Below are 16,912 nucleotides of genomic sequence, written 5' to 3'. Positions count from 1 at the left end.
GCAAACTCCATGCAGGGAGGACCCAGGAAGCAAACCCGGGTCTCCTTACTGAGAGACAGCAGCGCTACTCACTGCACCACCATCCACCCATCCATTTTCTAACCCGCTGAATCCGAATAGGGTCACGGGGGTCTGCTGGAGCCAATCCCAGCCAACACAGGGCACAAGGCAGGAACCAATCCCGGGCAGGGTGCCAACCCACCGCAGGACACACACAAACACACCCACACACCAAGCACACACTAGGGCCAATTTAGAATCGCCAATCCACCTAACCTGCATGTCTTTGGATTGTGGGAGGAAACCGGAGCTGCACCACCGTGCCACCACTAAATATATCAAGGATCTTTTTATATTCTTCATATGCATAGTTATTTTGGGAACCAAAAATGTTTCCCCTTTTACATCCTACTGAAGAACCACTTTGTCTCTTTTATTTAGATGTAAGTCCTGTCCAGTCTGGAAATCTTTGTCTGATGACTGTCATTACAAGCTACTGTATTATGTGTAACGGTGAGTCAGGAATCATACACTGTTTTTTGTATTATCTGTCTTCATTGTTCTTGGCGTTTCTCACTACCCAACTTACACTTTTGCATATTCTTCACCAACGTCTGCCTATTAGCAAGCACACAGTAATTCCAAAGTGTCAGATCGTCTGTTAATAAATCTTATAAGAGCACAGCTCAGGCAGTGATGTAGTGACCAATAGTAGTTGCCTTTGTAGATGCAGATGACAAAATGAAAAACTGAAAAATCATTTTTCAATAAATCACTATGTTTAATTTAAAAATGTGCCAAATTATTATGGGATGTTCCACCGCTGCCTCCATTAGATCACGGTGATGGGTGCTCCGAAGCGGTGGTACTGCCAGTGTTCTGTCAAAATGTGCTCCAATGCACACGTGCAGTATACATTTAGTCTTAAACAAGTCAATGAATAAGTTACTTAAATAAATAGATTAAATTAATTAAAACAGACCCTACTAACATTATTATTTGTCATTTAAGTCATTAGGAGCAAACGTATCCAATACCTTAAGACAATGCTTTTCCAATTTTTTTTTTTTTGTCCAGTAAAGTTGTGATTGTAAGCCTGATATGATTGGTTTGTGCAACCATAAAAAAAAAAAATTGCCGATGGTGAGTAAAAACATAAAAATCTTATGTTAATTTCGTTGTTTTGATTTTCACATGTATACATATTTGCAAGTATTGTATATTTTGACAAGGCAGCACAAATCGTCAGAAAAACGGCAACGCTGAACGGTATGAAGCGAACCTCACTCAACAACAGAACTGTGCAGGAGGAGACTGGACTTCAGAGAGGACACCCATGCAAATACAACAAGTGTTGCACCACAGCATATTACAGTTACATAAATGTTAAATACATCTTAAATAAATAAAATTATATAAATGTTAAATAAATAAATCAGGAACTTAAATACACTTAAATAATTCACGTATGACCCTTTGTTTCTTGTTTTAAAATATAATTTATATGTTCTCTTGATGTTCATATTATCAGTTCCTGTGACTTTGTGTCTGCGAAATTAAGGTTTCTAATAATATTTCACTCAGAGAAGAACGTAAAAAGGAAAACCGTAATGATCCTAACATTTCTGTTAGCTTTATTTATAAGTATGAGCGGAGTAACACAAGGACAGTGAGTGGGGTATTTCCAAGCCTTACTATCAAGCCTATTTAATGGAACTGATCTGCAGCCAAGAAAGAGACAGAGGTTGGAAGCATGCACTGATTAAATTAGCTACCCAGAACTTCTCAATAAATATGAAACCGCGTAGTATGCTTTCTCAAGGATAGTTAAAAAAGCTACAAATTAGTCTATAATTATTAATGATATTTGGGTGTACACTCTTAAAAATGAAGGTGCCAGAGTGGTTCCTCAGAGCAATGCCATATAGTTGGTTCCCAAGAGACCCAAAGGTCCCAGAAAGAAAGTTTTATTTATTTAGATCTTTGACAGGCTCCATACAGTAAGTAACTGGGAATAGATTGTAACAGATTTGTGAACTACCAATGGGGTCCAGATTTTAAATATAATAACAGACTAATAACAGGCTAATTCATTGTAATAATGTCAGGATATTAAAAGGACTCTTGCTGCCTACAATAACACAGGCCTATTTCAGGTTTTCTTAATCTTTAGATGTCCTCCGGTAGCTTATCATAAGTTAAATATTTATGAATTTTTATATTAGACAGTTTTTTAAAGCAGAAGGAGCCAGTTTCATATGCAAAGAACCCTTCTCAGAATGAAATGGTACTTTGTCAAGCAATAGTTCTGAGAAATGATACAGCCCAGTAAAGAACTATAAAGTGCCACTAAAGAACCGATATTTTTAAAAGTGTAGTTCTGATTTTTTTTCTTAATAGTGGCCTAACAATCAGCAATTTTAATATTGTATATTAGGAACTGTGCCAGTCAATAACATTCACACTGTTCAGAAGATTTGAAACTTTGCTGCTTTTTTCAGTTTTCTAATACACGAGCCCAACTGCTTTCATTAAGACGACTTTGTGCTCACTTTTTCAGATACCCATTAGGATTTTGTGTGGGTGAGAGTGAGAGGGAGAGAAAGTTGTGACAGATAGGGGGCGCAATCGCTCCCTTGAACCCTTGTCCAAAATGCCAGACACCAGATAAAAGTCCAAAGGATGACTTTATTCATATGCAACAGTGCACAAAGCACCCTCCTCTCCACTATACTCATCAAATAGCCAATCACAAATACAATAAACAGAATCCACCACTCCCAGATGCGTTGCCACCCTTCCACCCAGCTCAGCTCGCCGTCTGGGAGCTGTCACAGTCCTTTTATAGTCCCTGACCCGGAAGTGTTCCAATCCCCAGTTCATGTGATCCTTATCATTTCCGGGTCAGATAAAAAGTCCTTTTCTTCATCCCGGAAGTACGTCACTTCTGCTGTCGCTTTGCCTATGAAGCACTTCCGGGTTATAGGGCACAAATGACTCTCTATGCCTCCCTGCAGCTCCCTCTAGCGGCCCCTGTGGTATCCGGCAGGGCTGTGGATGAAAACTCCATTGTCCATGATTCCCTGCTGGTCTTCGGGGCACCTCCATGCTGCAGGGAGGGCTCCATCTGGCGATCTGGGGGTATCGGCTGGGATGACAAGCCGGCCATAGACCACAAAGGATATAACTTAAAATCCTGCAAATAAGAAAATGCTGTGAATTAGTGAGCTTCTGGAAATATTGAACTGCAATTCATGAACAAGAAGCCCTTTTTAGGACTCTCATTTATTTTAGGCAAGCTGGCAGTTACTTGTCTTTAGTACTTTCCAAGCATTTTGCGGGTAACTTTGCTTATCAAGGATGCCAGATTGGTCCTGTGACCCCGAGAAAATCACGATACCTGCACAGTATTTGTGAAAAAGAAGTGTGTGGATAATTCATCGTGATCTTACACCTCATATTAGGGGAAGCTGTATATACATTAATAATACTTGTAATATATTTTATATTGACACCGAGCTTTAAGCATATTCTTATTTGTAATTATTTGATTAATTCTGATTGATATATATATATATTTTTTGTAAAATGGCATTATAAAAAGAAACATCACATTTTAGATGCTGTCAGCAGCACATAATGCCAGAGGTTATATTTGATGTAAGCAACAGTGGCTCTTTTGGTCTGCATCTGTTAGTTACTAACAGTAATAAGAGCTTCACTTCTATTCTAGCCACATTATTTAGAGGACGTGAAAAGGAGTTTGAGTGGATTTTTTTTTTGTTTTGTTTATGAACAATCCATTCTAACAAGTATTATGACTGAAAGAGAGACCTAGGAAGCCCTTTGTGCAACACTAAACTTCTTTTTTCTTACTCTCAAGTACTCCTCAGGCCAAAGAAATCAAATTCCCATCTCAAAAATGCAGACCTACAGAGTTACAGCATTTGGCTGCATAATTGAACCCTGCAATTCAATTATGCCACAGTGCACATATATAACAGATCCTCAGGCTGCACATATTGTATTTTTCTATTGTCTTTTTATGTCTTTAAATACTTCACTATGTCATATCATTTACTAACCTGCTTAATATAGACCAGGGTCGTGTGGGGTGCTGGAGCCTACCCCAACTATAGGGTGCGAAGCAGGAGCAAACCCTGGACAGGTTGCCTATCCATCACAGGGCAAACACACACACATCCGGAGGAAACCCACACAGACATGGGGAGAACATGCAAACTCCATGCAGGGAAACCCAAAAAACGAACCTGACTGCAAGGCAGCAGCACTACCACTGCGCAACCATGCCTCCCTACCTCACCCTGTTTTCCATAAAATTGTCAATTAGAGATTAACCTTTCATTAACCCTTCATTTCAGTAGCTTTTATATAACAGATCTGATTTTGTTTAATAGTGGTTTATCCTATTTAACAAGCAAAATCTTACTCTAGATTTCAATAGTCACTCTGTGCACATTTTGTCGAAATGTTAGCTGAGGGAGAACCCAAACATATGCAATTTACTTTTTTTTTATTAAGTATAATTTTAGCAGTGTGAGTCACATAATTATAAGGTATGACAAAAATGTATTTTATGGAATTTAAAAAAATCAAGATATAAAAATGGGTGGCACGGTGGCGCAGTGGGTAGCACTGCTGCCTCGCAGTTAGGAGACCCGGGTTCGCTTCCCAGGTCCCCCCTGCGTGGAGTTTGCATGTTCTCCCTGTGTCTGCGTGGGTTTCCTCCGGGTGCTCCGGTTTCCTCCCACAGTCCAAAGACATGCAAGTTAGGTGGATTGGCGATTCTAAATTGGCCTTGGTGTGTTTGTGTGTGTCCTGCAGTGGGTTGGCACCCTGCCTGGGACTGGTTCCTGCCTTGTGCCCTGTGTTGGCTGGGATTGGCTCCAGCAGATCCCCGTGACCCTGTGTTCAGATTCGGATGGATAAAAAAACGTTTATAGCAGCTGCTTCAGGGGTCCACAGTCATGGATTTGAGTCCAATGTTGAGTGCTGGCTATGTGGAATGGGCACATTCTACCCTGCATTTTCTCACGCACCCTGTTGTACATGGACATCCCGGAAAAGTCCACAATATCTAAATCATCAACCAAAAATTTCTACACTGATATTCCCACATATATGGTTACACAAATAATGTTATTTGTTCATGGCTTTCCTTTAACAGTTGGTATTTTTTGCATATTTTATTACTCCAGATTTGTTTTTCATATTCTAATTCAGAACATTGTGTTTCATGTATTCATTTTTTATTTGACTTTTAATGTTTGATATTAGTTTGTATCCATTGTTATCTATCTGATCTTCTTCTTTGCTTTTATTATTTTTGTGTACCCTTCTGAATATTTGTGAAGCGCTTTGAGCATGGGAAAGGCGCTATTTAAATAACAAGCATTATTATTATAATTAGTAGTAGAAGTAGTAGTAGTAGTAGTAGTAGTAGAAGTATCCATGGCTATGTCATATACCATTAAATAATTAAGAGAATTTCGAGATGCAGTTTGCCCCGTTTACACAACTTTCTGAACACCTGCCAGCTTTAATGGACGCTTGTGATGGGATTTGTAGTTTTCTCACGGTTACGCGGCAAACCGAGGCCGAGCAAAACGACTACAATTCCCATTATGTATTGTGACAAGAACGAGTTGTTAGTTTAGCCAGTTTCATTTGAACATTTTTAAAAATGTTCCCACTGTTTAATTCCTTTTCACAACGGGTATTTTGATTAATTTATGTATGTATGTATGCATTTATTTTTTTGCCTGCGTTTTTCTTTAAGGTTCCGATAAACAAATCACGTCATAGGCTGTTTTGTAAGGATGCACTCTAGCTTTCACTTTCATTTTTTTTTCTTCACTTTTGTTTTCCTGGATCGGACGACAAGACACACGAACTGAGCAGCACTAGACGGTGCTTTCGTGGGACTTGGCAGAAGGTTAGTTGTTCTCCGTCCAAAATGCCCAGTTCTGATTTCTCGTATATCAGAAGGTATGGCTGACATTTCACTTTTCTGTCGAAGTTCGGTAGCTCCGACTTCCGCGAATCGCCCCGGCATTCGGATTCTCCAGTATTATACTGATTATCTTCATCTTTGATAGTTTATAGAAACATAGAAACAGCTCGGACCGTCTTCCCTTCTTGTAAACAACAAATTGTTTTAAAACATTTTAATGTAAAAATAAGAAACCTGCGCACAAAGGCGTAGTTTTAAAGGGGACCCTGCCCAGGAAACGATTTAGTTATGAGCTAGGAGTATAAATGGTGATGATTATTTGACAGTGCCTTTATTTATTTTTTCCTCCAGTCATACTCGTCAACATGTCAGTCGATACAGAGAGGCCCCCCACGTCCAACATTATGGAGATGTCCACTTATTCGCAGGTCATATTCGATCAAATGCAGAACAGCTATCCTCCCAGCTCCCCACTTTCTTGCAAGTACCGACTGACCAGTCAGGTGCAGCCACACCGAAAGGACTGGGTGGGCATCTTCAAGGTAAGCCTGTATTTAAATGTGAATGTATGGCTCTCTTTCTCTATTGTAGTGCCTTTCACATGTGGTGTATTTCCGCCAATGTTAGTAGTTATGGATGAGTTTAGAGAGCGCACTGTAAAATGAAAGTTGAGTAAATGTGGAACCAGATTGTTTTTGCCAGATGTGTGTACACCCCAAAGTAAAGGGCACCTTGAGATTTGCAATTCATTTTGAAAGTATTCAGACCCCTTAACTTTCTGCACACTTTATTGTGTTGTAAATAGAATTTTAAATGGATAGCCATTTCAGCCATCAATTTACATTCAGTAACCCATAATGACGAAGCAAAATCATGTTTTGCGAAAGGTTTGCACACTTATGAAAAATTTTAAAAGTGAAAACTCTCATTTATATAAGTATTCAGACCCTTAGTCCAGTACTTTGTAAAAGCTTCTTTGGCAGCAGTTCCTTCTTCCTGGTAAGACTCTACAAGTTTTACACACCTGGATTTGGGCAGTGTACAGTATACCTTTCTTCCTGGCGGGTCCTTTCAAGCTCCATTAGACTGGATGTAAACTACCATCTTCAGGTCTCTCCACATACTCTTAGCTCTATGGGATTGAAGTCTAGGCTTTGGTTGGGCCACTCAAGGGTGGCCATATAGACATGTCCCAAAGCTACTTGGCTGTATGCATTCCTGAAATCATGATAGAAAACAGGAGATGGAAACTGCTCCTGGCTGTAAATTGACACACAGTTCCAGAGAAGGGCTGCACTGCCGTGCTCCTCCTCACACGTGATGGAAAACCAGAAGCATTTCTTTACAAAAAAAAAAAATGTCCAGGGAATCTGGATCAAACTTCCAAATCGAATGGCTGAGATCCTGAAGATATTGCAACGGCTGCTCAAATTATCAAAGCAAGGAAGTTTGATGAACTGAGTGGTCTCACCACAGTGCTAACAGTTCAGATTGGGAGAGAGGCAAAGAAAGAAATAGCAGGATTTGGGGAATCAAAATCTGGAAGGGTGGACTGAGTGTACCCAGAACTCTAATAGAGCATCACTTGAGACTTGGGGTCTTGTTACGTTACACAACTTTTACAATGATGTTCAGTCACAGACTTAATTTACTGTACATGATCTCAACGTGCCAGGGGTAGTTACGGCATGAGGGCAATGACACAGTCCTAGTCTATGGGTGGGCAGCATCGGTCCTGGAGGGTCACAGTAGCTGCAGGTTTTTGTTCGAACCCAGTGTCTTAATTTGAAGTCAGTTATTGCTGAACTGTCATTCTGATGCTTCATCTGAGTGGTCTCACTTGTTAAAGTTCCCCGCCCTTAATTACTTATTTCAGTCTTAAACAGCTGCATTTCCTGTTTTTAATGACTCCTAATTAGCAATGAGATGCACAAGTCAAAGGAGCCAGCAGTTCCCCACCTAACTTGTTTCCACCTACACCTGTGTGGATTCTTCATGCACTTTTTTGGTTTAATAAAACACTTAAGAGACAAATGTGACAGAGTGAAAACAATTCGTTTTAGGCTTCAAATCATTTGGATCATATCATTGGAAAGGAAAAAAAAACCTACGACAGAAGAACCCAACATTGCAGGCTAGCAAGCCGTAAAAAATAAACAAGCTCTGAGATTGGCAAGGATTGAGTCCTAAACCAGCAACCGGGTTGGAAAGAAAACCTGCAGCCACTGCGGCCGTCCACCTCGATCTAATCTGTGACTCACCCCGACAAAATTGATTTGTGAGCATGTGAGAAGTGAAAACCTGGAAATACAAAACATGTAATGCAGCTGCAAGGAATAAGAATCACAAGTGTTTTGGACCTGACAAGCAGAAGAGAGATTTACGTGTCTTGGTGTCGAGTGTTTTACATACAAGGACACAATGGAAATAAAACAAAAGAAAAGGTGGAGTTTGCTGCTGAACTTTTCATATCTGTAAAGGCTTTCCTCAGACACCGGCTCTGTCAGGCATGACATGTCAAACACGCGACACTTAGTCCTTCATGGACCAGGTTTCTATGGTCTCTCAGTCTTTCAGACTCACAAGATCAGGTGGTGTCTGACAGAATATGCAGCACAACTCCTGGTCCAGGATTTGGTCTTGTCGCGTCTCGGCTACTGCAGGAGTACCAGCAAGTATCACCATGACGCTCTAGATCAGGGGTGTCGAACTCCGGTCCTGGAGGGCCGCAGTGGCTGCAGATTTTCATTCTAACCTTCTTCTTAATTAGTAACCAGTTTTGGTGCTAATTAACTTCTTCAGCCTTAGTTTTAATTAGCTTGACTCGGCCCCCCGTAGTTGTTTTTTTCCTTAATTAGCAGCCAAACAATAATGAGACACAAAACAAGACCAGCTCACCTGTGCCCATCACACAATATCTGAAAATAAAGAAAGGTGAAGGTCTCAGTAAGGCTGATCTCTCGGGTCACCAAGAAAATAATAGAACAGCAACAGTTTTGGAAATGTCTGCTGTGACAGAAGGAGAGCAGCAACAAGCCATGGAATTGAATAACGGGTTTAATTAACAGCAACCAGCAGCTTCTCATTAAGGAACTGGTTGGAGTGAAATTAGTTGGAGTTTGAAGCCCCAATTTAGCTGGTCATTTGTTGGCTTGTTTCATATCTCAGTTCTGTTTAGCTGTCATCTAATGAAGAAAAGAATCAATTCAGAAGACTTAATCATTTAAAAACAGGGCTATTAAAATAGAGGGAAAAGAAGTTAACTAGCAGTGAAAACCAGGCACTGAGTAGGGAAAGGGTTAGAAAGAAAACCTTCAGCCACTGCGGCCCTCCAGGCCTGGAGTTCGACACCCGTGCTCTAGATCAGTGGATCCCAAACTCGGTCCTGGGTACCCCTATGGCTGCAGGTTTTTGTTCCAACCAACTTGTGTCTTTCATTGGACACTTTGCCTTATTAAGTGAGTCATTATTTCCCAGTTTCTGTGTTTTGGAGTCAAAGTAGAAATTACAAACTAAGTTTGGTAGATTTTTGTTAAAATGTTATAAGCAGTTATATGGGGAATGTGTAGGTTTTTCTTTTTTAAGTCGTTAACAGTGTTTTCAAAGTAATTTTCATTCTCCTTGTCCAGTCAAGTTGGGGTGCATTCACGGGTACACCCACTACACAATGAAACAACTCGGGATCCCGGTTTGCAACCCCTCCAGGCAGACAATCAGTCCAGTCCCACCCTCCGGAAATGCCACAGCCAGGTGTTATGTGGGCGACCCCCTGGCCTGGTCCAGCCATTCGGGTCCCCAAAAATGAGGATCTTACGAGCCGGATCACCCTCGGAGAAACGCGCCACCCGGCCGTAGTACCGTAACTGACGCTGCCTCACAATGCAGGTCATGTGCCTTATTCGGGACTCCGTGAGCAACACAAAGTCAAACCAACGGTGCTTGTCCAGGAGTTCTCATTTTTTAATTGATTGTTTAATAATTAGTGGGTCTGGCACTGAAGTCATTGCTACTTTCATCATTCTGGGTGTCTGCTATGCTGGTTGTTAATTGTCACTATTAGGGTTAAATGAAGGGAGCAAATTACACAGGAAAAGAGGGAAAATAATAGGAAAACAACAAAAGAAAGTTAAAGCATTTATAGCTTTCGAAAAAAATAGAAATATTTCTAAATGCCTTACAAAAGTGTAAAAACCATATTGTTGTATTTTTCTGAAAGCAGAATAAGAGAAAAGTAAAAAACACCAGTTAATTAAAAGAGATCAGTTGTTATTGATATTATCACCGATTGTGAATCTGGTTGGAACCAAAACCGGCAGCCACAGGGGGTCCCCAGGACCGAGTTTGGGAACCACCGCTGTAGATGATTGACAATGCAGCAGCACATCTGGTGTTAAATCAGCCCAGGCGGGCTCTCCTCTCCTCAGATCGCTCCACGGGTTCCCTGTAGCAGCACATGTTAAGTTCAGATCATTGATTCTTGTGTAGGGAGTCGTAAATGAGTCGGCAACTATGTATGTGGAGACACTTTTGAGGTCCTATGTTCCTTCTTGACCACTCAGGTCTGCTGTTCCCAAGCATCTGGTGATCTTGCTACTGCATGTTAACAAACCTAAGTCGAGACTCTTTTTATGTGTAGGTAGGTCCTGTCTGGTGGAACGAGTTTCCCACCTCCACTTGAAATTCTTACTCCCTCAATGTGTTTAAGAAGCATTTGAAGACCCTCATGTTTGGTGAATTTCTGTCTGTCTGAGGTTGTTGTGATCTAGGAATCATAACTTGCTTATATTTTGTTCTGAGCTCTTCACTTGTGACAATCAAATTTGTCACCTTGCCCTGCAATACCTGCTCTCAAACAGTCCCCCAGACTGATGTTTACTCGATTATGTAGACCTCTTTTGTAAGTCGCATTCATTAAAAGCATCTGCTTAGCAAATTGTACATTTTAAAAACAGTGGAAGTATAAAACTGTGCTGGAAAGTCATTACGCAGTCTTCAAGTTGTGTAGTATGATGTCCTCAGGTGATGAGACCAGCAAATGGCCACGTGCAAAAGTTCGCTGACGACACTGCTACCATAGGCTGCATCAGGTGTGGGCAGGAGGAGGAGTATAGGAACCTATTTAAAAACTTTGTTAAATGGTGCGACTCAAACCACCTACAACTGAACACCAGCAAAACCAAGGAGCTGGTGGTGGATTTTTGGAGGCCCAGGCCCCTCATGGACCCCGTAATCGTCAGAGGTGACTGTGCAGAGGGTGCAGACCTATGAATACCTGGGAGTGCAGCTGGATGATAAACTGGACTGGACTGCCAACACTGATGCTCTGTGTAGGAGAGGACAGAGCCGACTATACTTCCTTAGAAGACTGTCGTCCTTCAACATCTGCAATAAGATGCAGCAGATGTTCTATCAGACGGTTGGGGCGAGCGCCCTCTTCTATGCGGTGGTGTGCTGGGGAGGCAGCATAAAGAAGAAGGACACCTCACGCCTGGACAAACTGGTGAGGAAGGCAGGCTCTATTGTAGGCACAGAGCTGGACAGTTTGACATCCGTGGCAGAGCGGCGGGCGCTGAGCAGACTCCTGCCAATCATGGAGAATCCACTGCATCCACTGAACAGGATCATCTCCAGACAGAGGAGTAGCTTCAGGGACAGACTGCTGTCACCGTCCTGCTCCACTGACAGACTGAGGAGACCCCACACTATGCGACTCCTCAATTCCACCCGGGGGGGTAAACGTTAACATTACACAAAGTTATTGTCTGTTATACCTGCATTGTTATCACTCTTTAATATTATCTATCTATCTGTCTATCCTTCAAGTCTGATGTACCCTCCAACTAGAAGTCAGAGTTTAGAGAGGAACAGAAGCTGCACAGAAATTCAGAGGCTAAGGACATGTCACACATCCTCAGGCTTTGAAATCGCAATGCTATAAAGCATGCAGGACGTTTAAAAATGAAAAGGTTGGAATGCAGCCTTCATCTTTGAGCAGCCTGCTTTCACAGAATCCCACATTCCTGCCTTAAAAGAAAACAGACCTTGTCTTGGATCACATTTCAAAAAAAAAAAAATCCTGACCTACTAGAAATACTCCAGGGTGGAGACAAATCCCAGGAGGAAATGATAAACATTAGATTGGCACCAATATGTCCAGATGTCATCCAGTATGAGCGAATATGCACGTTTGCACAGTACTGTGACGGAGAAAGTCATTTTATAATCAGGTGACAGAATGAAGACAATAGATGGACGTTAGACCATCACAACACACTTTACAAAGCAAAATAAACAGTACTGTAAATACAAAAACAATACTCTGCTTTTGTAGTAATTGTCTCTTTACATTTTTACCCTTATCTCTCCAATGTCATTTTGTCACCATTTTGTGCATTTGTTTACATGGGTAATGGCATTTTATATAACTGAGTGCTATAATGCTCAATGATAGGCTATTGCTGCATTCACATTCTCTCAATTGGAGTTTCCAAGTCAAAAATTCCACGTGAATCCCCTACCAAATCGGAAAGACTAATCAAAGAGTTTATAAAAAGCAAAGCTATTTTAATTATTAGAGGTGTGATGTAATGCTTACCTTTCACCTTAGTCAATTGTTTAAAATAAAACTTATAACCTGGTGTAATGGACACCCGGGCGGGCGTCAGCAAGCCCAAATCCCGACACGAACACAGAATCACAGTCCCGGGTTCAAATGAAGGGTGTTTATTAACCAAAAATACCTCCAATATGGTACAAAAAGCACAACCAACAAGTGTTCCTCTCCTCCCTAATAACTCTCTCACCACTGCACTGTGGGCAGCACGGTGGCGCAGTGGTAGTGCTGAAGCCTCGCAGTTAGGACGCCTGGGTTTGCTTCCCGGGTTCTCCCTGCGAGTTTGCATGCTCTTCCAGTGTCTTCGTGGGTTTCCTCCCATGGTCCAAAGACATGCAAGTTAGGTGTATTGGTGATCCTAAAATTGTTCCTAGTGTGTGTGTGTGTGTGTGTGTGACCTTGCAGTGGGCTGGCACCCTGCCCGGGGACTTCACTGAAAAACAAAAACGTGATGATTCACACTTAATATTTTCAATCTGAACCAATATAATTCTTTTTAGCTTGTTGATCCCACAATTTTTAAGTTGAGGCAAATCATTTAGAGTGATTGGGTGCAATTCACTTGTTTTTTTTTTACTGAAGTAAATCTATTTTTTTAATTGTTCTTCTTTTTTGGCAGTTGGAAAGCCATCAAACTGGAAAGAACATAAAAACGGCCCCTCAAACACAGCACATGAACAACCTAAAATATTAAGTTAAATGAAATAGGATTTTTACGTTTATTCCCTCCGCCATGACTTAATTTAGTACAAACAATTTTTTTTACTTTGATTGAGATCTGAAACCAAATATTTCAAGCTGCAACACTAAATGACTAATGTTAAGTTGCTTGAAAGAGAAAATTTACGTTGAATGAACAACATCAATGTTATACTATTTTTAAGTGCCTTTCCTGCCTTGCGCCCTGTGCCGGCTGGGATTGGCTCCAGCAGACCCCTATGATCCTGTGTTAGGATATAGCGGGTTGGACAATAAATGACTGACTGACTGACCGACCACCACACTGCCCTCCTCCAGTCAAGTGTTGCCTCTCTGCCACCCAGCTCCAACTCTCCTGAATAAGGGAGTGCGGTCCCTTTTATTACAGACCCGGGTCCCAGGGCGATTGCCTGATGAAAGCACTTCCGGGTCGTGTGGAAGTCCACAATAGGGAGCTTGTCTCCCTACAGCGCCCTCTAGTGGTACCCAGAGACCCCAGCAGGGCTACTCTGCCTGACTACATATCCCGGCATGCCCTGCTGGTTCCTTACAGTGCACTGAACTCTGTTTCTAGCATGTTGGGGGAATAAAAAACCTCCATCCACATTTGCTCTTTTTAATGGGCTGTCTGTCCACCTTTTCCACCTCTTCCTTCTAGGTCTATTCCCTTTCCTGGCCGAGATGTCTGTCCAGCCCGTGTGGCATCTACACCTGGTCAGCTCGAAAAATACCATCTTTGATTAAATTGTATTTGGTGCAAAGTGAACATATTTAATACGTTTATTTCCACATAAAATGCTTTTTATCTAATTGCCTTTTTTTTTTTTTGAAGACCAAGTAACAAATCAACAGCAACCTTGCCTTTTTTCGAAAAATTCACACAGACACACTAAAGTAAGAAGGTGAAATGTCACAACTCAAAAATAGTCCGAGAGAGTGTGAAAGCAAATTTTGGCCCCGTGTAGCTCTGAATTAGACAAAATTAATTTTAAAAATGGATGTGTTATAAGGGGTGGCATGGTGGCACAGTGGTAGCGCTGCTGCCTCTCAGTTAGGAGACCCGGGTCCTCCCCGTGTGGAGTTTGCATGTTCTCCCCGTGTCTGCGTGGGTTTCCTCCCACAGTCCAAAGACATGCCGGTTAGGTGGATTGGTAATTCTAAATTGTCCCTACTGTGTGCTTGGTGTGTGGGTGTGTGTGTCCTGCGGTGGGTTGGCACCCTGCCCGGGATTGGTTCCTGCCTTGCGCCCTGTGTTGGCTGGGATTGGCTCCAGCAGACCCCCGTGACCCTGTGTTCGGATTCAGCGGGTTGGAAAATGGATGGATGGATGTGTTACAAGTGTTGTATGGCGAGACCAGGATTCTACCTCCATAACTGACTTAATGACTGACTTTTTGGCTGCATCGATATGACAGCAAGCTAACGCACATTAAGACCTGTGTTTCTACATACGCATTTGAGAACGACATCCGTGTCTGAACCACTCTGCCCTGCAATGGAATCCCGTCGAGTTGCTCAACTTGACAAACCTGTTCCATTCAAATTCTGAAATGTGCTATGTTGTCCTGTTGCACCCTTGAGGTTATGTGATATTCGACTCTGACATACACTACCGGTCAAAAGTTTTAGAACACGGTTTAGTGTCTTAATGTTTCATAAAATCAAGGCATAGAACAAATAAACCGAGGCCAGTAAAAAAAAAAAAAAAATCATTTAAGTATACAAAATTTTATTCAAATTTTTTGATTCATCAAAGTAGCTACTTTTTGCTGATATAACAGCCAAACTGTAACCCTTTTGATTCAGAATGCCAGTCACTCTGTGCAAGCAAGAGAACCCAAGACTGTCAGACTTCCTCCTCCGTGTTTGACAGTTGGTGTCACACGCTGAGGAATTACCCTTTCACCGACTTGATGGCGTACAAACACCCTGTTATTCCAAATCTGGATTCCTCAGTCAGTAAGACTTTCTACCAGTCTGCTGTAGTCCACAGCTGGTATTTCTAGACTCTATTTTCTAATGTAAGGAATGGCTTTCTTACTGTCGCTCACCCTGTCAAACTTGCAACACAAAGTCTCCTCTTCGCAGTAGAAACTGACACTTGCTTTTTTTGACCTACACTGCAGTACTAAGGTGTTGTACCATGTTAGCCATTATAAATGTAGTGAGAAGTCAAGCAAAATGACCTACGCTGTTAAGCTGTAGTTGAAGCTCTTGTGCTGTGAGGCGCCGTTCACACAAGCTGGTGACATTCAGAAACTTGCCTTCTGATTGGCTTGTGACTTTGGGTCTGCCAGATCTCTTCCTATCAGAGTTTCTTCCAGTTTCCAATTCCCTTTGGATTGTATAGGACACCAATGTACTAACTGACATTTTGATTTTTTTTTCCATGATAGAAAGGCCTAATCTTCTAAGAGTAATAATGCTCTGTCTCATTTCATTTCTTAATTTCTGTTTTCTTACCATCATCCCTGGTTTATTGTCCAAGTAGTACTTCAGAGGGTGTAGTAACAAAGACTGTTCCATCTCTGCTTTAAGACAGACAGAGAGTTTTTAAATAATCAATAGAAGTTGGGACTCCTGTGCAAATTGTTTTGGTTCAACTTGCATGGCTTAATTTATTTGAATTGCTGCAGAACATCTGTAGGTTAAAGAAGGCCCATTTGTAATATTCTAAAATTTCCTTTTTTCGATTTTTGCTGAGTTTCCTCCCACAGTCCAAAGACATGCAGGTTAGGTCCATTGGCGATTCTAAAATTGTCCCTAGTGTGTGCTTGGTGTGTGGGCGTGTGTGTGTGTGCCCTGCACCAGCTGGCGCCCTGCCCGGGGTTTGTTTCCTGCCTTGTGCCCTGTGTTGGCTGGGATTGGCTCCAGCAGACCCCCATGACCCTGTAGTTAGGATATAGCGGGTTGTATAATGGATGGGTGGATTTTTGCTAACATAAACTTTACATTTAAACCTCTAGTAGTTTACTACTTACTTTTTCACCATTTTAGTTAATTCATTGTATTTCATCTAAATTAAATTTGATGAATAACTGAAAATAACTAAGGTGTTCTAAAACTTTTGACAGGTAGTGTAAGTGTTGTGCAAACAAAATGAAACCCTTCACCTCCCATTGGGGCAGCATTGTGGTGTAGTTTAGTGTGGTACTTGTTTTCAAACAGTCCCCCAGAATGATGCTTACTTGATTATGTTGACCCCTTTTGTAAGTCAGTTTGGATTAAAGCATCTGCTAAAGTCCACGTCACATTACAGTACATGACTTCTCCAGTGTCAGTTACATACTTTATTTACACAATCTTAGCAAGTCTAAGTCTTTTCCCACTTTGGCAACTTTGGTTTCAGGAACCAACGTCTTCCCATATGCAGTAGGAGGCCTACATTTTTGGTTTCCTGAAGTGTAAACTCTTATTGGGAGCCCCTTCACAATCAATCAATTAATCAATCAATCAATCAATCAACATTTATTTATATAGCACATTTTCATACAAAAAAATGTAGCTCAAAGTGCTTTACAAAATGAATAGAAAAATAGAAGACACAATAAAAAATAAACATAAGTCAACATTAATTAACATAGAATAAGTAAGGTCCGATGGCCAGGGTGGACAGAAAAAACAAA

General features: G+C 41.4%; 1 protein-coding gene across 4 annotated transcripts in view; it reads left to right on the top strand.

Annotated features, from left to right (window-relative positions):
- The first annotated feature begins 441 nt into the window (after positions 1-441).
- The window catches only part of calcoco2 (calcium binding and coiled-coil domain 2), a 63,855-nt gene continuing 47,384 nt past the window's right edge, over positions 442-16,912 (top strand). The window contains exons 1-2 of one of the 4 annotated variants that reach the window (XM_039740753.1): positions 442-513; positions 6,326-6,516. In XM_039740753.1, the coding sequence (XP_039596687.1) occupies positions 477-513; positions 6,326-6,516 (228 nt within the window). In that variant the 5' untranslated portion in view covers positions 442-476. Of the gene's footprint in view, positions 514-5,666; positions 6,010-6,325; positions 6,517-16,912 lie in introns of those variants that run through there. The other 3 variants (XM_039740757.1, XM_039740755.1, XM_039740754.1) reach the window with 3 other exon arrangements.

The sequence above is a fragment of the Polypterus senegalus genome, chromosome 17 (genome assembly GCF_016835505.1).
Source record: "Polypterus senegalus isolate Bchr_013 chromosome 17, ASM1683550v1, whole genome shotgun sequence".
Taxonomy (NCBI): domain Eukaryota; kingdom Metazoa; phylum Chordata; class Cladistia; order Polypteriformes; family Polypteridae; genus Polypterus; species Polypterus senegalus.
This window is presented reverse-complemented; position numbering and strand designations above follow the sequence as displayed.